Here is a 25,832-nt window from a genome sequence, read left to right as displayed (position 1 = left end):
TCTTAAAGGGGCATCAAATACCAGGAGTGCATTATGTACCGAGTGCAGAGTTTGGTGGGGTTACACACATAGTGCAGAGTTCAGCCCTTAAATAAATGTTTGGGAAGGTCTGCTTAGCTTTGCATTCCCCCATCCACATCTCACTTTTACCCCTCTTCTTCTCTAGTACCTCCTCTCACACTGTAGATGGCGTCACCTCTCCCACTTGCAGGGAGATCATCCAGTGGGGGCATCTGCATTCCCTTTGTCCCCATACTGCACTTGGAAAACACAGGAAGCCAGACCTCTGTGCTTGTTATGAGTGATAGTGATGAGCAGAGGGCCTGAGCCAAAGGTGGTGGAACTGAGTTTTACCAAGTTCCAGCTGAAAAATGCCCACTGGTAAATGCACAGAGAGGGGAAGGTGGCAGACTAAATATTGACCATGGAAGCTATGAGCCACACTTGCATCATAGGAGGAAAAGTGAGCAGTTATTTGTAGGTAGGTTTACCAGCATTCTCTAAAATGTTATTGCTATGTAACTATGGTAAACACTATGCAACTTTAAAGTAATTTGTTTAGCAGTGCTTGTTTAGATAAATTTTTTCCCTTTAAAGTCTATGTTTATATTATCCTCAGACTTGTAGATACAACACTTTCACTAAGTCTTTTAATTTTATGACAATGCATCTACAGACTAATCCTTGGATGACCTATATTGGCAGTCTCTTGAGCTGGACTGGCAGTGTAACATCAAGATGTATCCATATGGATCCCTATACCTTTAGTCTTACTGATTGAGATTTATTTTCCTTATCATCTTTCCTCTTTATCCATAGGTTGGGGGGCTCTTCATCTGTATATGATGTTCCTCTGGCCACAAGTGTTCACTCTGTTCATTTACATAGGCGTGCGCACAGGGTGTGCCGGGTGTGCCTGGGCACACCCTAATCACCTAGGGCACATTAGCATTATCGCTCTGTTTGCCAGTGAGGAGATGGGAAAGATCTCCCTCGGACCTGCTCTGCCATAAGAGAACTGCCACACACTTCTATTTCACTTTGCCAGCAGGGAGAGTAATGTACCGGGGCCATATACATGTAGGCAAACACATGCATGTGTATTTAAACTTTGGGGTGCACACCCTATTGCAATAGGCTGCGCACACCTATGTTCATTTATGAGTGTCTCCAGCAGTTTACAGCACTAAATTATTTTACTTTAACCCATTTTAAAATTTCCCCAAGCCAACACCCCTGAAAAACCTGAAAGGCGAAACGCGTTGGAAAGGAGTCCCGTCCTCTGCATCACGGGCTACCTGGCTGCCTGTATTGATGTGTCTAGGGGCGGTACCCTCAAGTTTGCTACATGGGGATTTCATGTCATGAGTTATATTGTCATTATTGGTTTTATATGCTATATCTTCAAATATTGGAGTTTGTAAACATTATTACCTATGTAAAATTTTATTTTTTTACAACTGATGTGTTATTTTGATGGCATCTGAGGGGGGAGTTTAACGCCTAAAAAGTCTCACTTTCTTTTTCTTTCTTCGATTTTTGACTACTTTATTGGGATGTGGCGTTAACAGGATCAGTTGTGGCACTTCTATATATTGTATCTATCTACAGACTAATAGGTACATTCCATTTATTTTTTATCACAGTGGGAACAATATCTGTCCTAGAGTCCTTACTGTGGTGATTGCACTTAAACTATCTTACGCAACAGATCATGTCAGACATATTTGGAAAACCACCATGAAACCGTTGAAACCAGTTGTGGTATTTGTGATATGGTTTGGGAAATATTCCATCTGTTGTTGATGACTGAGCAGTTTCATTTCCACAATAGAAAAAAAAAAGAATTCTCTATTTTGTTATTGAGGTTGGATTTACCTTTTGGTACATTATACTTAATGTTAATATTTTAACTTTTTTTTTTTTTATTTGAAAAGTCTTAGAATTTATCTTATTGTGTTTAATGCGTATCTAACCCGAGTAATTATCTTCCCTTATCAGCTTTTTTGTCAGTTAAATATACCATTGAAAGTATTTTGTTATAGATTTTTGATAAGTGCAAAAAAAATAAACACTTTATCTTGCCAGAAATCTAGTGCTGCCCTGTCCAGTTCAATTCTGTAAAATACAAAACACCTCACCCTCTATGTAATAAAAATGAGGGGGATGTTCTGTAATCCTGTGGTAGGGAAATAAGGTTTCTCCACCATTGATTCAGTATGGTGAATGAACATTGTCACTGTAGGATAGGAAGTGTATTATTGGCATGAAAACCAGGTACAAAGAAAAATACAACTAAGGCAACTGCCACATCTAAGGACTGGTAAGCCTGCAATAAATCAAATGTCTCTTCTTGGGTTTAGGTACACTTTAGCATCTGTAATTAAGCAAACATTGAATGACTGGATGTCACACCACTTCCTCATACTTAATCTATCCAAAACGGAGTTCATAATATTTCCTACCACATGTGCCTCTTCTCTTGACTTCTCTGTCAAAATCAATGGCACAACTATCAGTCTGTCCCCACATGCCAGGGTGCTAGGGTTATGCTAATTTTACTGTGACTAGCCTTGGGGGGCGGTGCCCCTGCACCCCTTGTTGACCAGCCGCCACTGGTTTAGGTCGCGAGACATGCTTGGCTAGTCCATCACATTTACCCTCAGCTTCTTTAGCAAGACAGTGATTATCTTTGAGGTGTGTTTAAGGTCGTTATCATGTTGGAATACTGCCCTGCGGCCCAGTCTCCGAAGGAAGGGGATCATGCTCTGCTTCAGTATGTCACAGCACATGTTGGAATTCATGGTTCCCTCAATGAACTGTAGCTTCCCAGTGCTGGCAGCAGTCATGCAGCCCCAGACCATGACACTCCCACCACCATGCTTGACTGCAGGCAAGACACACATGTCTTTGTACTCCTCACCTGGTTACCGCCATACATTCTTGATACCATCTGAACAAAATAAGTTTATCTTGGTGTCATCAGACCACAGGACATGGTTCCAGTAATCCAAGTCCTTAGTCTGCCTGTCTTCAGCAAACTGTTTGCGGGCTTTCTTGTGCATCATCTTTCGAAGAGGCTTTCTTCTGGGACGACAGCCATGCAAACCAATTTGATGCAGTGTGCGGAGTATAGTTTGAGCCCTGACTGCACCCCTTCAAGCTCTGCAGCAATGCTGGCAGCACTCATACGTCTATTTCCCAAAGACAACCTCTTGATATGATGCTGATCACGTGCACTCAACTTCTTTGGCCTGTTCTGAGTCAAACCTGTCCTGTTAAACGGCTGTATGGTCTTGGCCACCATGCTGCAGCTCAGTTTCAGGGTCTTTACAATCTTCTTATAGCCTAGGCCATCTTTTATGTAGATCAACAATTCTTTTTTCCAGATCCTCAGAGAGTTCTTTGCTATGAGGTGCCATGTTGGTCTGCCAGTGACCAGTATAGGAGAGTGAGAGCGATAACACCAAATTTAACACACCTGCTCCCCATTCACACCTGAGACCTGTAACACTAATGAGTCACATGACAACGTTCAGGGAAAATGGCTAATTCGGCCCATTTTGGAATTTTCACTTAGGAGTGTACTCTTTTTTGTTGCCAGCGGTTCCACTCAGAACAGGCCTTGCCATGGTCGACCAAAAAAGTTGACTGCACCTGCTCAGCATCATGTGCTGCCAGCATTGCTGCAGAGGTTAAAGGGGTGGGGGGGGGTCAGCCTGTCGGTACTCAGACCATACGCCACACACTGCATGAAATTGGTCTGCATGGCTGTCGTCCCAGTGGAAAGCCTCTCCTAAAGATGATGCACAAGAAAGCCCGCAAACAGTTTGCTGAGGACAAGCAGACTAACGACATGGATTACTGAAACCATGTCCTGTGGTATGATGAGACCAAGATAAACGTATTTGATTTAGATGGTGTCAACCGTGTGTGGTGGTAACCAGGTGAGGAGTACAAAGACAAGTGTGTCTTGCCTACAGTCAAGCATGGTGATGGGAGTGTCATGGTTTGGGGCTGCATGAGTGCTGCCAGCACTGGGGAGCTACAGTTCATTGAGGGAACCATGAATACCAATATGTACGTGACATACTGAAGCAGAGCATGATCCCCTTCCTTCGAAGACTGGGTCACAGGGCAGTATTCCAACATGATAAAGGCCCAAAATACACCTCCAAGATAACAACTGCCTTGCTAAAGAAGCTGAGGGTAAAGGTGATGGACTGGCCAAGCATGTCTCCAGACCTAAACCCTATTGAGTATCTGTTGGGAATCCTCAAACAGAAGGTTGGGGAGCGCAAGGTCTCTAACATCCACCAGCTCTGTGATGTCATCATGGAGGAGTGGAAGAGGACTCCAGTGGCAACCTGTTAAGCTCTGGTGAACTGCATGCCCAAGAGGGTTTGGAGAAAGTGTAATTTCTTCAGTGTTCTCACATGAAAAGATATAATAAAATATTTACAAAAATGTGAGGGATGTACTCACTTTTGTGAGATATTGTATGCACTCACCAGATCCTCAAGGTCACTCAGATCAAACACACCTTTTAATAAACCACTAAGATTGGATTTATTTATCAGAGCTCTTTCACCACAGGTGACACGCTTCTCAAGTAATTGTATTCTTCCCTCCAGCAGATAGCCCCAAGCATTAAAGAATGAACAAATAAAAAAATGAGTGTGCAATACCGTTTAACAAATAATGTTAAAAACACTCTACATGGGCGTGGCCTGGCGCAGCATGTGAGAGGACGTGTGTGAGAGGAGCTCCGCCGGACCGATCTCCTTTACCGCTAATCCTGCAGCCCTCCGGGCACGATAATCCTCCCTTCACCTCCCGCACACCCGCGGCACTGACCTCCGCATGTCTCCACCGAAGAAAGGCTCGGAAGCTGCGGCAAAACTGGCTGCATTCCGGAGGCTGGAGAGGGAGGCCCCGATCCAAGATGGCGCCGGCCCGTCGCTCGTGGTGGAGGAGCCGGAGAGCCCTGCTACATCCAAGGTATTGGAAGCGATTGCCACCTGCCAGACCATGCTGACGACTAAAATCGAGGAGGTGAAGGTAGATATATCACTGATGCGTCAGGATATGCAGAAGCTAAGGGACAGAGTTGGTGAGGCTGAACACAGAATCAGCGAGGTGGAGGACTCCCTCCCCCCATTGCAAAGCTCCACAGACAGGCTGCAGCAACAAGTACACCTTATCCTTCAAAAACAAGATGACATGGAGAATAGGCTGCGCCGCTGTAACCTGCGGTTCATTGGCCTCCCTGAGGGCTCTGAAGGTGCAGACCCCTCATCTTATTTGGAACAATTGCTCACTCAAACATATGGCAGAGAATCCTTTTCACCCACTTTTGTTGTGGAACGTGCACATCGCCTCTCAGGGCGTCCCCCCCCTCAGGGTGCACCCCCCCGCACATTCATCGCTAAATTCCTGAACTATCGGGACAGAGATGCCATATTGCGCCTGGCCAGAGTTAAGGGGAACATTCCATTTGGAAATCACAAAATAGCGATTTTCCCCGACTTCTCTGCTGAGGTCCAGAGGCGCCGCAAGAGCTTTTTGGAGGTCAAACGCAGGCTGCGTATCAAGAATATCAAATACTCTATGTTGTACCCGGCCCGTCTTAGAGTGGAGGGTGAGGACCGAGCCCACTTCTTTGAGGATCCGGAGGCCGCCATCTCCTGGCTAGAAGGACTGGAAGCTAGAGCCTGACCACCTTGCCCTGGCGACTTTATGACACTTTCTCCCTGATTGCCTGTGCCTTATGCTGCTGCTGAGGTGGGGGGGGCTTTGTAGATCCTGAGGAACTCAAGACTTTGTACCCCCCTTTCCCCCCCCCCCCTCATTTCCCTGACCCACTGCTCCTGTGTTTGACCGGCGGAGCACCCTAGCTCCACAGATGGAACTGATTTTTCTGTTCTCTTCCTATGGATTTCCACCTGCCCATAGGTTTTGCTACCCAGCGATACACCCGTTGGTTTTCGCCCCCTACACCCGCTCAGGCGTGTGTTTGTGCCCAACTCCCCTGTTGCCCCCTGCGACTTCTGCTGGACCTGGGCCCCCGGGCCCCCTTGCTTGTCCTAGTTGTATTTTGCTGTATTTTTGCTGACTATCCTGGGGGTCCCTGGCCTCCTGTTCTTGCTTTTTACCAGTCGCATGTGGGCCTGTTCTGGTTGAGGCACTTGTTTGGGAACATGCCCGCACAAGTTGGGGTTGGTGCAGGGCAGGGAGGGGGGTTTGGGGTATTACCATTGTTTACAGTTTATAATTGGTACAATCTCTATACTGTTTCTGTTCTATGCACATTGACCTCAAGTAATAACTGCCTGCTCTTTTACTGCCGTTTATTAATGTTAGTGTATGACCGTGGGATTGTTAGTTCTGTGGCCTTATTGCCTGAGATCCTGGGAGCCTCCGCTCCACGCTCCGTATTACCCCTGCCATGGCCGCATTGAAATTGTTGACGTGGAATGTCAGGGGTATGCGCGATAAGATTAAACGGACGGCTGTCTTTAATGTTCTACGCCGTGTCCGGGCTGACATTATAGTACTGGTGGAGACACATTTGGAGGGCCGCGTACAGCAGTCTCTCAAACGGCCTTGGGTTGGCTGGGTGCATCACTCTGCATATAGCTCGCACTCCAGGGGTGTGACGCTTCTGGTGGCCAAATCGGTGCATTTCCAGCTCCTAGGATCTCAGGTTGACCCAATGGGTAGATATGTCTTCCTTAAAACGTCAGTCTATGGGGAATTGATGCTTCTGATGGCTTTCTATGTGCCCCCCCCTTACTCTGCTGTGGTTATAATGGAGGGATTGGCGTTTATGGCACAATGCCCGGGGGCCCCGGTGATCTGGCTGGGCGACTTTAATAATGTGCTGGACTCGGGTCTGGATAGATCCGGTGGCGCCTCCCAGGCGCCGCCGGGGTCGTCCCCGACCAGGTTCTCCCGATTGGTGGAGAGCTTTGGTTTGACCGACTCCTGGCGTAGCAAGTACCCCGCTCAGCGTGCGTACTCCTGTTTCTCGGCTGCACACCATTCTATGTCACGCATTGATCTGATATTGATGTCTCGAACCCTGCTCCCCAGGTTACTGGCGGCAGGCTTCGCCCCACGGACTCTGTCTGATCACTGCCCTTATTGGATACTGTTGTCCTTGCCCTGCAATAGACCTCCCCCGGCCTGGCGCCTGAATCCCGCCTGGCTCCCCTTGGTGTCTGATGGGAACGACATTGAGGGGACCTGGACACAATTCTTTTCTGATAATGAGGGCACTGCCTCCCCGGCTGCAGTGTGGGAGGCATTTAAACTGTTCGCCAGATCCACTATGATTTCCAAAATTAAAGCTGTTAGAGCGCGGGCTGCTGAGGAGATCTCCAGGGCAACAGCGAATCTGCTTGAAGCTGAACAGGCCTTTATGGCGGACCCGACTCCGACGCATGAATCCCAGTATAAATTGACCTCTAAAGTCCTTTCCCAACTTGAATATGAGAAGGCGAAATCTAAGATGTTTTTTCAGAAGCAGAATCTGTTTGCACATGGAGAGCGGGCGGGGAAACTCCTCGCATATTTAGTTCATTGTGAGGATAGGCCCCCGGTAGTTATAACTTTGAAGGATGACCTGGGTAATGAGATCACCGATCCTGCTGCGGTGACACAGTGTTTCCGATCATTCTTTAGTACACTTTACACCTCTAGGGCCCCCGCTGACTGCACTGACATGCATGACTTTCTGGACTCTATTGCCTTTCCCACATTGACACCCGACCAGTTGGCGACCCTCGAGGCACCCATTTCTGTGGAGGAGATTGCAGCAGCCGTGTCCGAGTTCCCTAGATCTAAGGCCCCCGGCCTGGACGTCCTCCCGATTGAATTCTTCTCCCAATATTCGGAACTCCTTTCTCCTAAATTATTGGCTTTGTTTCAATCTCTGTTCAAGGATGCAGCCCTGCCCCCTTCTATGCGGGAGGCGCTAATTGTGCTCATCCCCAAGCCGGGCAAGGACTTGCACGCCCCAGAGTCTTACTGTCCCATCTCTTTGCTCCCAGTAGACACTAAAATCCTTGCGAAAATTTTATCCCTCCGTCTTAACAAGGTGATCCTTTCACTCATACACTCGGACCAGGCCGGGTTCATGCCTGGGAGGAACACCTCATTTAACCTTCGCCGGTTATTCATGAATCTCCAGGCACGACACGACGGAATGGGCGGCAGGGTGGTGGTCTCCTTGGACACGGCTAAAGCATTCGACTCGGTAGAGTGGCCATTTCTATGGACCTGCCTAGACCGATACGGCTTTGGACCTAATTTTATTAAGTGGGTCAAACTTCTATATAGCGCCCCGGTAGCTAGGGTCCTGGCCAACGGCTGGCAGTCGACCGCCTTCCCTTTATCCCGTGGCACTCGACAGGGGTGCCCCCTCTCCCCCCTGCTGTATGCCCTGGCCGCGGAGCCCCTGGCGATGGCCATTAGAGCACATCCCGGGATTCGTGGCCTACGTAAGGGACCGCTGGAGGAGAAAATCAGCATGTATGCTGACGACACTTTGTTATATTTGGAAGACTCTCGAGATTCCCTGCTCACAGCCCTTTCTTTAATTGAACGGTACGGACGGTTCTCCGGTTTTCAGATAAACTGGGATAAGTCACAAATTCTCCCGCTTGACGAGAGCCCGCAGGCGATCGCCCCCGCAAACCCGGCCCTGCAGTGTGTATCCCGCATTAAGTACTTAGGGATTCAGGTGACAGCTAGCTCAGCAGATTATGTCCCAGATAACGTTCAACCCTTGTTCCCTCTGCTTAAGGCCAAAATTCAAGTATGGTCCAAATTACCTCTGGGAGTGATGGGTAGGGTCAATTTAATTAAAATGATTCTTCTTCCCAAAATTCTCTATGTTGTATGGCATTCTCCTATATATCTGCCACTCAGGCTGTTTAAGCAGATGGAATCACTCCTCAAGACCTTTGTTTGGGGTGCTAACCGGCACAAGATCTCCTGGCGCAAACTCAAAAATCCTACAAATCTAGGGGGGTTGGCCCTGCCGGATTTTAATCTGTACTATCTGGCAGCTCAGTTGTCCCAGTTCTTTCACATTGATAAAACGGATAGAGAACGCTTCTTGACCCTGCTCTGCCCTGGGTGGGCTCATCCCCTCGGGGACCCCCTCCTAGTTATCTTTAGGGGCGTCAGGGGCTCGCCGGAGCCCCTGTGCCCCAGATCTCTCCTATATCACTATTGTCGGATCTGGGAGGTGGTAGCGTCCAGGCTTCGGTGCCCTCCGTTCCATACACTCACCCCTCTGTGGCATAATAGTACATTGCGTGAGTTCCTCTCCATCCCTGACCTGTCGATATGGAGTGGGAGGGGTATTCTCCTCCTTAGCCATATCTCCACGACCACTGGTCTGCGGTCTTACGAGACCCTGCAAGACCAGTTTGCGCTCCAGGGCCCCATGCACTACAGATACTTACAGCTCTCCCATGCTTATAGATCTCAATTCCCTGACGGTCCTCCTGAGATAGAATCGGTCACCACCCTTGAGATTGTTAAAAGTACAGAACCCAGTCACCTCATTTCCATGTTCTACTCTGAGCTCCACACACCTTCCTCGACCACTTTAGCTTATGCACTTAAGACCCGCTGGGAGCGCAATGTGGGGGCCATGGAGGATGAGGAATGGGAGGATGCCCTGGAGACGTGCCGCAGAGTGTCGCCAAAACTGTCGGATCGCCTTACCCAGACCTTTATAATACACCAGGCTTATCTCACCCCGCTCAGACTGTCCAAATATCACCCTGACTTGGTCCCCTTTTGTCCTATGTGCGCAGACCCTGATGCTTCCTTCTTTCATCTATTGTGGAGCTGTCCCCAACTACAGACTCTATGGCAACAGGTAGTCACATTTCTGCACGACAAAATGGGGTCTCCTCTACAGCTCTCCCCTAAGGAGTGTCTCCTGGGGGTCTATCCGGATGGAGAGATGCCCAAATCCACTGTCATATTTCTTCAGGAAACTTTGTTTATAGCGCGTAAATTGATAGCCAGGCGGTGGATGAGACCTACTCCTCCTACTCTAGGAATGTGGATTAAGGAAATTAATAGTGTCATCCCATTTCATAAACTTTTATATAAACATAGGGGGTGCCCCCAGAAGTTCAACAAGATTTGGGACAAGTGGGTGCAGTGCCCTGACACAGCTCAGTAGTGCAGTGGGTAACTATTTTATGCTGACCGCCCCAATTGACCTAATATTGTCTGCTCGAGTGTTGGGCCGAAAGAAAGTAACTGATTACTGCCTTATTTTTACTATGTCTGTTCTGTTTCTAAGTGTTAATCACTGTGTATATTTGTATTTTTTTTTTTTTTTTTGTACTTCTGTGTGTTATGAATCTGATCGAAGTTTCAATGCACGGTCTATTTTTGTATTGTACCAAAAGTTTCAATAAACCTCACTGTTTTAAAAAAAAAAAAAAAACACTCTACATAAAATTTGCTTACAATAAAATACCTGGCACCAGCTTGATCAGCCTGTACAATGCCACTGGCGACCTGATTATCCCCTCGGGATACTGTTCATCCTGCCATTACCTCACAGTGCCTGGCGTGCGTTCCAGTAGAAACCGGATGTGATGTCACTGGTTATCCACAGTGTCATGCAGCAACCATGTCTCTATGCATTTCGCCTGTTGGGCATCATCAGGATATCCCTTCAGTTACTATGTATTCAATAAATGACTGGCTTCACCCTTTTAATGCTGGGTAAGAGGCAAGATGGCAAACCCCAAAGAGGGAATCACTGGGCCTCTGTCAGCAGACTACATGACAGTGGCAGCTCTGCTCTGAATTTATGAGCAGTGCAGCATTGTTGCCACACCATCACAGGAAATCACAGCAGGTGGACTTCATTGGCAGGAATAACTGGTATGCGTGGGACTTTGCAGAGGAACTAAAAGACTTATAGTTTGTAAGTAAAAGTGCACTGATATTTAAGTGTTACTAAACCCAGGGCCCTGCATTCAATATATCTGGTCTTCCACAGTACACAGAACATGAAAATGCAAAAATTTTAGTCAATATAAACTGCTAAATACCTCTTCTCATCTCATCAGCAGAATATAGCAGTGTTGTGACTTCTATAAGTGTCTGGTTAAAGCTTGTAGGAGAAATTTTCCTTCTCCTCTGACAGTCCTTTGAGGCTGCATGACCCCTGACCCTCTGTCTGGACAGTGCTGATTGGCCCTGTGCTGATCACATGCAACCCCCCCCCCCCCCCCCCCAAAATGTGCAGCTTGTCCCCAAGGCTCTTTACTATCAGGAGATGGATTGGGGACAGTAAAATAAGAATACAAGATTAAACAGCCTTTTTACACAATGGGGAGGATTAACCCCTTAGCTTCCACAATGTATATAACAAGCATGCTTTACTGCATATACTGATTTTTACCAGGGTCGATTGTGGGCGGATGCACAGGGTGCACCGCACCCAGGCGCCGCAATCTGAGGCAGAGGAGGGCTGGCAAATCTCAAGTGCCAGAGTCCTCCCTCTCCTCTCCTTGTGTGTGTCACACACAGCGGGCATCTTCCGCTGTGACACGGAGCCTGGGTCTGAAATGCCGAGCGGTTGCTGTAACAAAGTCCCACCTCCTAGACCGGCTCCTGTGATAGGCTGCACACTTATCCAATGGCGGGAAATTAGATCAGTGTGACGTGTATCATAGGAGCTGGTCTAGGAGGCAGGGCTTTGTTACAGTGGCCACCCGGGAAATTTAAAAGCTCCATGACACAGCGGGAGATCGACACTCGGTAATCCAGGCACTGATAAGGCTGCATTTGGTGGGCACTGGTAGGCTAAATTTGATGGGCACTTGTAGGCTGCATTTGGTGGGCACTGATAGGCTACCTTTGGTGGGCACTTGTGGGCTGCATTTGATGGGCACTGGTAGGTTGCGATTGATGGGCACTGGTAGGCTGCATTTGGAGGGCACTGGTAGGCTGCATTTAGTTGGCACTGGTAGGCTGCATTTGATGGGCACTGGTAGGCTGCATTTGATAGGCACTGATAAGTTGCATTTGGTGGACACTGATAAGCTGCATTTGGTGGACACTGATATGGTTGCATTTAATGGGCACTGATAGGCTGCATTTGATGGGCACTGGTAGGACTGCATTTGATGAGCACTGATGAGGCTGCATTTGGTGAGCACTGATGATGCTACATTTGATAAGGACTGGTAGACTGCATTTGAAAGGCACTAGTATGCTGCATTTGGTGGGCACTTATAGGCTGCCTTTTGTGGGCACTGGGAGGCTGCATTTAATGGGCACTGATAAGCTGCCTTTGGTGGGCAATGGTAGGCTGCATTTGGATGGCACTGGTAGGCTTCATTTGATGGGCACTGATAAGGCTGCATTTGGTTGACACTGGTAGGCTGCATTTGGTTGGCACTGTTAGGTTGCATTTGATGGGCATTGGTAGGCTGCATTTGATGGGCACTAATAAGCTCCATTTGATAGGCACTGGTAGGCTGCATTTGATGGGCACTGATAGGGCTGCATTTGGTGGGCACTGATGAAGCTGCAAGCTGCATTTAATGGGCACTAATGAGACTATATTTGATGGGCACTGATAAGACTGCATTTGATGGGCACTAGTAGGCTGCATTTGATGGACATTGGTAGGCTGCATTTGATAGGCACTGATAGGACTGCATTTTGTGGGCACTGATGAAGCTGCATTTGATGGGCACTGATAAGGCTGCATTTGATGGACACCGGTAGGCTGCATTTGGTGGATACTGATAGGCTACATTTGGTGGGCACTGGTAGGCTGCTATGGTGGGCACTAGTAAGGCTGCAATTGATGGGCACTGGTGGACTGTATTTAGTTGGCACTGGTAAGCTGCATTTGATGGGCACTGGTAAGGCTGCATTTGGTAGGCACTGGTAGGCTGCATTTGGTGGGCACTGGTAAGGCTGCATTTGATAGGCACTGGGGGGCTGTATTTGGTTGGCACTGGTAGGCTGCATTTGATTGGCACTGGTAAGCTGCATTTAATGGGCACTGCTGAGGCTGCATTTGGTGGGCACTAATGAGGCTGCATTTGATTGGCACTGATGAGGCTGCATTTGATGGGCACTGATGAGGCTTTATTTGATGGGCACTGATGAAGCTTTATTTGATGGGCACTGATGAGGCTTTATTTGATGGGCACTGATAAGGCTGAATTTGATGGGCACTGTTGAGGCTGCTTTTATTAGGCTCTAATAAGGCTGCATTTGATAGGCACTGATAAACTGCATTTGATGGCACTGGTAGGCTGCATTTGATGGGCACTGATGAAGCTGCATTTGATGGGCACTGATAGGCTGCATTTGATAGCACTGGTAGGCTGCATTTGGTGAGCACTGGTAGGCTGCATTTGATGGGCACTGGTAGGCTGCAGTTGATAGGCACTGATAAGCTTAATTTGATGGGCACGGATAAGGCTGCATTAGAAGGGCACTGGTAAGCAGCATTTGATGGGAACTGGTAGGGCTGCATTTGATGGGCACTGATGAAGCTGCAATTGATGGGCACTGGCAGGCTGCATTTGATGGGCACTGGTAGGCTGCATTTGATGGGCACTGGTAGGCTGCATTTGGTTGGCACTAGTAGGCAGCATTTGATGGGCACAGGTAGGTGGTATTTGGTGGAAACTGGTAGGCTGCATTTGGTTGGCACAGGTAGGCTACATTTGATGGGCACTGGTAGGCTGCATTAGATAGACACTGATAAGCTGCATTTGATGGACACTTAAAAGGCTACATTTGATGGGCACTGATGAGGCTGTTTATGATGGGCACTGATAAGGCTGCATTTGGTGGGCACTGATGAGGCTGCATTTGATGGGCACTGTTGAGACTTCATTTAATAGGCACTGATAAGGCTACAATTTATGGTCACTGGTAGGCTGCATTTGATCGGCACTGGTAGGGTTGCATTCGATAGGCACTGATGAAGCTGCATTTAATGGGCACTGATAAGGCTGCATTTGATCGGCACTGATAAAGATGCATTAAATGGTCACTGATAATATTGCATTTGATGTGCAGTGGTAGGCTGCATTTGATGGGCATTGGTAGGCTGCATATGGTGATCACTTATAGGCTGACTTTAGTGGGCACTAGTGGCTGCATTGGATGAGCACTGGTAGGCTGCCTTTGGTGGGCACTGATAGGCTGTCTTTGGTGGGCACTGGTAGGCTGCATTTGATGAGCACTGGTAGGCTGCATTTGGTTGGCACTGATAAGGCTGCATTTGATGGGCACTGGTAGGCTGTATTTGGTGGACACTGGTAGGCTGCATTTGATGGGCACTGATAGGGCTGCATTTGTTGGGCACTGATGAAGCTGCATCTGATGGGCACTAATGAGGTATTTGATGGGCGCTGATAAGGCTGCTTTTGATGGGCGTGGAAAAGGCTGCATTTGATGGGCACTAATGAGGCTGCATTTGATGGGCACGGGTAGGCTGTATTTGATGGGCACTGGTAGGTTGCCTTTGATGGGCACTGATAGGCTGCCTTTGGTGGGCACTGGTAGGCTGCATTTGATGGGCATTGATAGGGCTGCATTTGGTGGGCACTGATGAAGTTGCATTTGATTGGCACTGATGAGGTTGCATTTGATGGGAACTGATGAGGCTGCATGTGATGGGCACAGATGAGGCTGCATTTGATGGGCACTGTTGAGGCTGCAATTGATGGGCATTGGTGAGGCTACATTTGATGGGGACTGATGAGGCTGCATTTGATAGGTACTGATGAGGCTGCATTTGATAGGCACTGATAAGGCTGAATTTGATGGGCCCTGGTAGGCTGTATTTGATGGGCCCTGGTAGGCTGTATTTGATGGCCACTGGTTGGCTGCATTTGGTTGGCACTGGTAGGTTGAATTTGTTTGGCACTGGTAGGCTGCATTTGATAGGCACTGGTAGGCTGAATTTGATGGGCACTAGTAAGCTGCATTTGATGGGCACTGATAGGGCTGCATTTGCTGGACACTGATGAAGCTGCATTTGATGGGCACTGATGAGGCTGCATTTGATAGGCACTGTTGAGGCTGCATTTGATGGGCACAGATAAGGCTGCATTTGATGGACACTGGTAGGCTGCATTTGGTGGGTACTGGTAGGCTGCTTTTGGTGGGTACTGGTAGGCTCCAATTGGTGGGCACTGGTAGACTGCCTTTGGTGGGCACTGGTAGGTTGCATTTGATGGGAACTGGTAGGCTGTATTTGGTTGGCACTGGTGGGCTGCATTTGATGGACACTGGTAGGCTGTTTTGGTGGGTAATGGTAGGCTGCATTTGATAGGCACTGATAAACTTCATTTGATGGGCACTAATAAGGCTGCATTTAATGGGCACTGGTAGGCTGCATTTGATGGACACTGCTGAGGCTGCATTTGATGGGCACAGATGAGTCTCTATTTGATGGTCACTGATAAGGCTGCATTTGGTGGGTACTGATGAGGCTGCATTTGATGGGCACTGATGAGGCTGCATTTGATGGGCATTAATAAGGCTGCATTTGATGGGCACTGGTAGGCTGCATTTGGTGGGTACTTGTAGGTTGCAATTGCTGGGCATTGTTAGGCTGCTTTTGGTGGCTACTGGTAGGCTGCAATTGGTGGGCACTGGTAGGCTGCATTTGATGGGCACTGGTAGGCTGTATTTGGTTCGCACTGATGGGCTGCAGTTGATGGGCACTGGTAGGCTGCATTTCATGGGTACTGGCAGGCAGCATTTATTGAGCACTGGTAGGCTGCATTTGATAGGCACTGATAAGCTTTATTTGATGTGCACTAATAAGGCTGCATTTGATGGGCACTGGCAGGCTGTATTTGATGGGCACTGATGAGGCTGCATTTGATGTGCACAAAAGAGGCTCTATTTGATGAGCACTAATAAGGCTGCATTTGGTGGGTACTAATGAGGTTGCATTTGATGGGCACTGTTGAAGCTGCATTTAATAGGCACTGATAAGCTACATTTGATGAGCACTGGTAGGCTGCATTTTATGGGCACTAGTAGACTGCATTTGATGGGCTCTGATATGGCTGCATTTGAAGGGCACTGTTGAGGCTGCATAGATCTCTTGTATCGTGTCTGAAGTCTCTGACCATCTCTTGTATCATGTCTGCAGTCTCTGACCATCTCCTGTATCATGTCTTCAATCTCTGACCTTCTATTGTCTGGGGGCTCTTTCTAACAGACTCTCTAACAGAAGCTCTCTCTCTCTGTCCATTAGAGGGACCCCCTCCAGGTCCCATTAGAGTACTATGCTTCTCTTCCTGTATTTTGTTTATTGTTAAAAAATTGTGGGAGGATCCCAGGGTAACGAAGACCCCTTAGGGGAGAATCTCTGTGTTTGAGTCATTGCCGTAGAAACATTTGTAAAGGAGAGGAGTTTGTAAGATGACCATGCCCATGTGGGGGTGCCAGAAATATTTCTGCACCCAGGCGTCTGTGACCCTAGGATCGGCCCTGTTTCTACTGTTGTGGGTTTAGTAACACTTTAAGTGCTGTGGAATTTTTTTTTAAATAGGAGGCTATTGTTTTTCTTTAAAGGCATGACGTTATTTACTTTTGATTAACCTGGAGGATTTGATACATGCCCTAAGAGTGATAGGTTTGACTTTTTAGATCTGTTATTGTCTCTTTACCATGAATAGGCATAATCTTGAAGAACAGATCATATAACAACTGTAGATGCATAAATATTAATAGACAAAACCAACTTCTCAGTTTCCCAGCAGACTGATTTTAGAATCCCATGTAGCAGAGCAATAAAAAATTTATCAGCCACCAGTGAAATGAGTTTGCATAGCATGTACAACTACTGTATACGCATAACTCTGTAATTCCCTGTTAATGTCCTGTTGCTTAAAGGAAACCTTCCAGTGAAAATAGAATTGCTCTTCTCTTCTTCTGAAACTGCTATTTGCTTTGGTTTCATGTTGATTCAATCGTCTTTAAGACTTTCTGAGATACTGAAGCCGACCATACATGGACAAGGGATCCCAGCCGGTTCAGCAAGGACCAGATGAGTTTAGATCCATGTATGGGCACCCTAGTTGTGCAGAAGTCAATCTATCAATTAACTTCTGTACAGCCACCCTGTCAGTTTTTTACCAAATGGCAACACTGGGGGGATCGCCACATTTTTTTACATTCAAACCACTGTTTGAACGAAAAAAAAAAGTGTATAATGTTTGGCCTGCCTGACTTGAAAAAGCAGATCAAGAGAACAATGCCTTCACTCTAATTGCTTCTAATTCTAATTGCTATTATTGTTCTTCTGGTCAGCTGGGTTAGTAACTCAGAAAGTGCTGAAGCTAAAGGCAGCAAGCAAGGGATAATCAAAAGCTCTCTTACTTCTGCCTGTATGGGTTTCTTTTAAGTTATGTCTGTGAATAGTCCTTAAATGTGGCCTCTGTACTGGATATTTTCAGTCATTGCAGTAGCATGCTAGAGCACTAGCTCATGCCTCCAACCCAGATCCTAGTATCACATACAATTATGTCAGAATTTGGTGCTGTGGGGTATCTTTGAGGAAAACCTAAAAAAATGTCAGGTCTTAAGCCCCGTACACACGCAACGATTATCGGCCGACCGATCGTCCGACTTTTGTCCAAGTTGTGTTTTGTTGGTTGGAATGTGCCTAGACTTCACACGAATTTTCTCGGCCAACAAAATTCTACTTCAGAAGTGATGTCATGTGTTGGTTTGTTTTCTTTGTGTTTTTTCTTCACTGAGCATGCCCAGACTTGCTCATTAGATTTTTCCCTGTCAAAATCTGTACTGACTGCACGAAAATCGGCCGTTGTGTTGACGGCCAACAAGAATTTTATAGTCTGCACACCAGATTTTTTTCGGCCGAAAAGACGGAGTTAGTTGTCGGAAGCATCATACTAACAAGCCGAAGATCGGCAGATCGGACGTTGGCCGAAAATTCACGGCCAATTTTCGACGCGTGTGTACGGGGCATAAGAATCTGCAGCTACACTGCCTTTATTCCCTTAATCATGCAGACCTGTCTGTCACTTTATACATCTCCCTTGAATATATCTCTGTAAGGCTCCATGTACACGGGACGCTGGAAATGGCCGTTTAGGAGCAGTTGGGCGTTTTTTTCAGAAGCTCCTGAACGCAGCTCCATGTTATCTTATCTGTCCATGTACACATGGTCGTTTACAGTCATTTGCAGACAGTTGCGTTCAGGGACTTTTTTTAGAACGCAATTATTTGTGTTCGAACGTGTGTTTCCCGACGTTTCAAATGCAGAAACGCGGCCGAACGTGACTGAACGTGATGAACCTACGTTCAGCCATGTTATAAGTTTTTTTTCTTCCATTCAAAATCAATGGTTCCCTATGGGAGCCTATTGATTTGAATGGAAGTCGCGACCTGCACTGTGAGAATCTTGAGGGGGAACTCCACGCCAAAACTGGGAAAAAAACTGCGTGGGGGTCCCCCCCAAAATCCATACCAGACCCTTATCCGAGCATGCAGCCCGGCAGGCCAGGAAAGGGGAGGGGACGAGCGAGCGGCCCCACCCCCCCTGGACCACACCAGGCCACATGCCCTCAACATGGGAGGGTGTTGGTGCTTTGGGGCAGGGGGAGCTCTGCACCCCCCACCTCAAAGCACCTTGCCCCCATGTTGATGAGGACAAGGGCCTCATCCCCACAACCCTGGCCGGTGGTTGTTGGGGTGTGCGGGCAGGGGCTCATCGGAATCTGGAAGCCCCCTTTAAAAAGGGGGCCCCCCAGATCCCGGACCCCCTCCCTATGTGAATGGGTATGGGGTACACTGTACCCCTACTCATTCACCACATAAAAGGCGGTGTATGGAAATAACGACAGGAGACGTTTTGGAAAGTTTATTAAAAATCTTCATCCGGCTCTTCTTGTCTTCTCCTCTCCGGGGTCTTCTGCTCTTTTGCTGTCTGCTCTTCTTGTCTTCTCCTCTCTGGGGTCTTCTGCTCTTTTGCTGTCCCTCTTCTTGTGTTCTTCTCTCCGGGGTCTTCTGCTCTTTTGCTGTCCCCTCTTCTGCTGTCCTCTCTTCTTTTCTTCTCCTCTCCGGTCTTCTGCTCTTTTGCTGTCGGCTGTCGGCTCTTCTTCCTCCGGTCCTCCTCCTCCGACGTCTCCGGTGATAGGGAACCATTGATTTTGAATGGAGGCAGAAAAACGCTGCTAAAAGCAACGTGGCCAAACGTGCAATAACGCAAATGGAAAAAGCTACTGAAAGCACGTTTAACAGCTGCTTTTTCCCGGCGTCAGAAATAGCTTTGCAGGACGTTTTTTCTAACGTCCCGTGTACATGGAGCCTTATACTGCAGCCCATGGCTGTGATAGTTAGTATTTCTCTTTAGCAAATTGAATGTCAGAGGACATTTCATACACTTGCCAAGGCTAATAGTAGCTTCTCACATTTATCTTCAATATAAAGATATATACACCCAACAGCCACTTTATTAGGTACACCTTGCTAGTACCTGCTTAAACCCCCTTTTGCCTTCAGAACTGCCTTAATTCGTCGTGGCATAGATTTCACAAGGTGTTGGAAACACTCCTTAGAGATTTTGGTCTATATTAACATCATAGCTTCACACAGTTGCTGCAGATTTGTCGGCTGCACATCCATGATGGCAGCCTCCCAATTCAACACATCCCAAAGGTGCTCTATTGAATTAAGATCTGGTGACTGTGGAGGCCATTGGAGTACAGTGAACTCATTGTCATGTTCATGAAACCAGTTTGAAATGTTTTGATGTTTTGAGCTTTGTGATATGGTGCATTATCCTGATGGAAGTAGCCATCAGAAGATGAGTACACTGTAGTCATAAAGGGATGGATATAGTTAGCAACAATACTTAGGTAGGCTGTGTCATTTAAACAATGCTCAATTGGTACTATGTTCCCAAAGTGTGCCAAGAAAATATCCCCCACACAATTACACCACCACCATCAGCCTGAACCATTGATACAAGGCAGGATGGATCCATGCTTTCATAGTTTATACCAAATTCTTACCCTACCCTCTGAATGTTGCAGCTGAAATCGAGACTCATCAGACCAGGCAACATTTTTCCAATCTTCTATTGTCCGATTTTGGTGAGCCTGTGAGAATAGTACCCACAGTTTCCTGTTCTGAGCTGACAGGAGTGGAACCTGGTGTGGTCTTCTGCGGCTATAGCCTATCTGCTTCAAGGTTCGATGTGTTTTGCGTTCAGAGATGGTATTCTGCATACCTTGGTTGTAACGAGTGTTTTTTTGAGTTACTGTTGCCTGTCTATCATCTCGAACCAGTCTGCCCATTCTTCTCTGACCTCTGACATCAACAAGGCGTTTTCATCCACACAACAGCCACTCACTGGATATTTTCTCTTTTTCGGACCATTCTTTGTAAACCCTAGAGATGGTTGTGCATGAAAATCCCAGATCAGCAATTTTTGAAATGCTCAGACCAGCCCATCTGGCGCCAACAACCATGCCACTTTCAAAGTCACTTAAATCCCCTTTCTTCCACATTCTGATGCTGTGTTTGAACTTTAGCAAATCGTCTTCACCACATCTAAATGCCTAAGTGCTATGAGTTGCTGCCATGTGATTGGCTGATATGCAATTTCTGTTACTAAGCAATTGAACAGGTATACCTAATGGCCGGTGAGTGTAGGTATGTCAGTAAATAGAAACAATGCCACATCCCAGTGAATTATACAGTAACAACAAGGCCAAAAAAGAGACTTTGAAGGCTCTCAAAAAGGTATTAAATATAAAAATACTTTTTTTTTTTTTTATTATTACTATGTCCCAAACAGTATAAATGTAAAAACCACATATATAAAAACAAAGATTTCAGCATTCTCATTCAATGCTGTTAACACCCCCCCCCCCCCCCAGTAGCCACCTCAATTAATTGATAATTCAATACAATTTACATATCATTATTCAATCACAAACAGACCAGGGCTCAGTGAGGATTTACAATAATCAAGATATATTGATTTTGGATATGGCCAAAACTTGCCTCTACCCATTTCGCTTAGTGCTTCTTAAGGGGTGGAGGGAGGGTAATAATATTACTATAAAGAAATGCTGTTCATTAACATACCAGCACAGGAAACCTTATGGATTCCCCATATGATGGGGGTCAATGGGGGAGCAGGGTGATGCAGACAAAACCCACACAGCCACTCTTTGTATCTCCTTTTTTGATGTTTGTACATTTACAGTAACATTGTGGCTGGTACATTACTGTACACTACTACTGTATACTATATATATATATATAGGGCAAAGGCAAGAATCGCTCTTGGTATGGATTGACAATCCATGCATCTCCCCCTGGGGCTTGTGTAAACAGAGATGTTTTAAACATTTAATCATATTCACAGTGTAACAAAATGTAAACTTTTCCTTATTGTTACTTTGATCATTTCATTTTCATGAAAAGTTTTCCTTAACAACAATGATGCATTCTTCCGTCTCAGATGTTTGAAGCATTAGAGAAAAATATTCATTGTTCTGCAGAAAAAAAAAAGAAACAAAAACTATTAATTTAGGATTTACAAAGAAATTATAGTTTTATTTCTCAGTAAAAGAACATTTAGAGTTATTGCAGCATTTACTTAGCTTTTTCCATATTTTTATAATTATACAAGGAAACTATAGTTTTATTTTAAGTAAAAAGCATAATCTGAGTTATTATTGCAGCAAGTACTTAAAGTAATCCTGTGATTGCATTTTATTTATATGCTGCTGATTCTATATTTTTATATTTATGTCAAAACACAAATTTGCAAACTAGCTGTAGTCATGTGGTCAAGAAAAGATTCACATTGCAAAAGAGAAAAAAATTAGTTTAGTGGATGAGATAAAGTTGTGGTAAAATGAATCATTCAATCATGTGCAAGCAAAAATCCTCTTTTTTTTCTTGCATATTTTTGGGCGGTGAATTTTTACTTTGCAAGGGAACATCTTCTACTCCCTTAGTAATTCAACCCCATTATGTGTGTAGCCGCCTCTAGTGCACAAGAATTAAACAAAAGGCCCGTGGGCCGTATCTGGTCCCCCTTGGCCATTTCACGTGGCCCTCGCTTGTCTTCTGCAGCTGTGGCACCCCCCCCCCCTCGTCTCCGTTCCCACCTTGTTTCAGCAGTTGGCAGCAGAGAGGATGACAGAACTCCAGATCCTGCACCTCTCTGCACTTGCAGCACCCCTCAGTCTCATCATTCAGCAGACAGTGGCAACTGACTGTAGCCCTCCTCTGGTTCTGCTCTAAACCCTGCACTATGCTTCCCAGCATCTTCCCAGCAGTATCACAAGAGTCTGATGTAAGAGAGGATGGAGGACTCATGACTTCTGATGGTGGGGGGGGGGGGGGGGCTCTTGACATCTGCTTATAAGTATATGAGAATAATACAATTCTATGTCAGTTGAAAAGGAGGGTTGCACATCACTGGTATAATCCAAAAGAAACTATTTTGGAGACTGCTCAGACAGAATACCATGGCATATCCAGTTTCTTGTGGATGATACCAGGGGTGTGCAACCCTCCTTTTCAGACTTGCATCACCTGCTACAGGAGTGTGAGCGGGCACCATGCTGGTCTGCACCTGCCCTTCACAGCTTAAGTCTTCAGTTATTATTACAACCAGAAATAAATGAATACAGAGGCAGCTATTTAATATGATGTAGAGTAAATACATCTATAAAGTCTTACAGATACAAACAGCCTTTTGAGGGCAACCATAATGCTAATGCGGCCCGCAAATAAATTGAGATGGACACCCCTGCTCTAGTGTGTGTGCTACTAGAAGTGAGAGTAGGCAAACTATAGTCTGGCTCTGGGTTAAACCTGAGTCATTGAATCTAGGTCAGGGCTACTAGAGGCTAGGCAGGCATGACTCATACAGACAGCCCTCTGGTGCCTCTCCCTGGTATCTGGAAAGTTGGAGAACATTCTGGAACTAGTGGGTGGAAGTGAGGAGGGGCTGTTCTGCATATTTATGGGCCTTAGCCAATGCCCAGGAGTGGGTCTGGCAGAGGAGCCTAGAATGAGGCATGCTGGAACATTTTGAACATTGGAGAACATTCTGGAACTAGTGGGTGGAGGTGAGGAGGGGCTGTTCTGCATATTTATGGCCCTTAGCCAATGCCCAGGAGTGGGTCTGGCAGAGGAGCCTATAAATAGGAATGAGGCATGCTGGAAAGGGAGTTTGGTGGAAGATGGAGAAGCAATACTGAGGGAGGCTGTTGGAAGCCCTTGAGGGGCCCCTAACCAGGAAGGGGTTTTACCTCAGGCTGGAGCTCGAGTGGCTGGCCTGGAAGGATCCCCCCACAGGAGGCAGTTGGAGTGATTCAAAGAGGCAGCAGAAAGAGCAAGGAGAGACAGTGAGTAGTTCAACACGGTGCAGTGACAGACAAGAGGAGAGACTGCCAGCTGTAGCAGGTCTCTCTTGAAGACAGCGGTGTGCCAAGTCTTTAACTAACCTTGCCCTGGGGAGTCTCCGTGTGTATGCCAGTCAGGAGGACTGTGGAGAGGAAGCAGACAGGTGGTCTGGCATTTTCTGCAGGCAGTAGAACTAAGATCCATGTCTACAGGAAGGCAGAAGGTGTTACAAGATGCTGTTCACTGCATATGTGCTACTTCACTAAGGGACTGGGAGTTCCTAGTCTGTAATGGGCTGTTGCTGAGCTAACAGAAATACTGTTAGTTCCTCCAGTGAGCCAGCAGGTGCTATATGTTTGTGCTGGGGAAAGGAAGAAAATGAATCTGTAAATAGGGAGGAAGTTGTCCCTGGTTTTGTTTTATGGACTTTTCAAGTTGGGCATCCCATAATACCTTACCCAATCCAAGTTATTATCCCCCTAATAAAATAACAACAAGCCAAATGACTCAGTTCTGTGTCTGATGCAAGAAGGAAATACTGTGTGACTGACTGTGCAGCAGTGGGAAACCCTGGCATCAGCAACTCCTACAGGGGTAGTGCTTCATGTAGCACTGGAAAGCAGGAAGACTGTATATAAAATTAACAAATTTGGTGACCGTCCATTAAAGCAGAATGTTACTACTTTAAATCATGTTTTATCAGATTTTCTGTACAGTTTATACTTACATGTGTAGTCATATATTGCTTTAATTGAAGCTTTAGATCACTTAGCTGTTGCCAGTCTGAGCCTGTGGATGTGACTGCAGTCTCTTGTCCTGGGCAACCAACCTACTTCTACAGGACTACAGTTGGCTCAGAGGAGGAACGATTAGTAGAATGAACATGGGTTTAAATATTTAGACTGCATCCACGTTGTGCTTAATTAGACTGCAATAAGTCTTTTATGGGCAGAGATCAGAATTCCTGGTCTCAAAAATTGCAAGCTTGGGAATAGGAACTCCCAGATTATTAGACCAGTGAGAAAACATGGGACTTTACAGAATAGAGTGGTCACAAGGTATTGCAAGAAGAAAAAGTAAGGGTCTTACGCTATTGAATTTGTATTTGCAGAACAGCTAGTCACTATTTAATGTACACGGATTTAATACACAATTCGCCATACCATAACGTTGTCCTGCAGTTTGTTAAAGAAAAGCTGTCAAGCAAACTTAAGTGTCCAACTAACTTGTGTAGCTAAGTGCAGGCACCACATATTTCTGGTTGTAATCTGATTTTACTCAGCAAATCTAGGATCTCTTGAACTCCAGTAATAAGTGATAATAAATCTGCCCTCCAAAAATACAATTCCAGCCTCTGCACTGCCAAACAGATCTATTTTATCACTCTCATTACATCTTATCTTGCTGTCCCTGTCAACTATTCTCTGCCTTCAACTCTCTACTTGGTCCTCCACCCACTAATTCACTCACTGCCCAGGAGATCGCCAATCACTTCAAACAGAATACTGATACAATTCGTGAGGAGATCTCTGCTGTTCAGATACCTTCCATGCTTTATGCTTCATGCCCACAGGTGCAACCACTATTTACATCAATCAACCCCACCACTATAGACGAGGTTGCTAAACTACTTGCTAACTTCTGGATCCTGTTCCCTCGCAAATGCTACATTTATCCTCTGGCTCTATTCTACACTCTGTAACCCACATCCTCAATCTCTCCATCTCTTCTAGCATATTCCCCAACTCTCTAAAACATGCACTAGTCAGCCCCATGCTTAAAAAACCCTCACTGGACCCAATGAATCTTAACAACCTACGCCTTATTTCCTTGCTCCCCTTTTTATCCAAACTCCTTGAATGTCTAATCTACAACCGACTGAGCCACCACCTGGACGAGAATAGCCTTCTTGATCCCCTTCAGTCTGGATTTTGTCCTCAACACTTCACACAAACTGCTCTCCTAAAACTAACAGACAATCTACTAACAGCCAAAACGAATGGACACTATTCTGTACTCCTACTCCTGGACCTTTCTGCTGCCTTTGATGTGGTTGACCATCCCCAATGTCATGCCTTTGGTCTCCGTGACTGTACTCTTCGCTGGTTCTCTTCACTGATACCCCTTTGAGTTGTGAGTTGTCACTAGTATACCAGAAGATAAACGTTCTTCAAAAAATAATTTTATAGAATTAGGTGGCAAACTAAAAACTTGGTCTCCCAATGATCTACTGTATTTTCAGAAACACTGTCAGTGCCATGCTCTAACAGAAACTCATTATGAGACTCAGCAATTAAAAGTTGAACAACAAAGAAGAGATTGGATTTTTGAAAACCATGGCTAATTTTTTTTTACTATAGGCCCTATGATAAGAATAAGCCACATTTATT

At 46.2% G+C, this 25,832-nt stretch overlaps 1 protein-coding gene across 1 annotated transcript in view; it reads right to left on the bottom strand.

Moving 5' to 3' along the window:
* Positions 1–21,279: 21,279 nt before the first annotated feature.
* The window catches only part of LOC309548016 (interleukin-5 receptor subunit alpha-like), a 53,251-nt gene continuing 48,698 nt past the window's right edge, over positions 21,280–25,832 (bottom strand). Inside the window, exon 11 of the mRNA XM_082247996.1 lies at positions 21,280–21,575. Within this exon, the coding sequence (XP_082104122.1) occupies positions 21,495–21,575 (81 nt within the window). The 3' untranslated portion in view covers positions 21,280–21,494. The remainder of the gene's footprint in view (positions 21,576–25,832) is intronic.

The sequence above is a fragment of the Pelophylax lessonae genome, assembly GCF_965119305.1.
Source record: "Pelophylax lessonae genome assembly, chromosome: 2".
NCBI classification, from domain to species: domain Eukaryota; kingdom Metazoa; phylum Chordata; class Amphibia; order Anura; family Ranidae; genus Pelophylax; species Pelophylax lessonae.
Note: the sequence above shows the minus strand (reverse complement) of the source record. Positions and strands in the feature narration are given on the sequence as shown.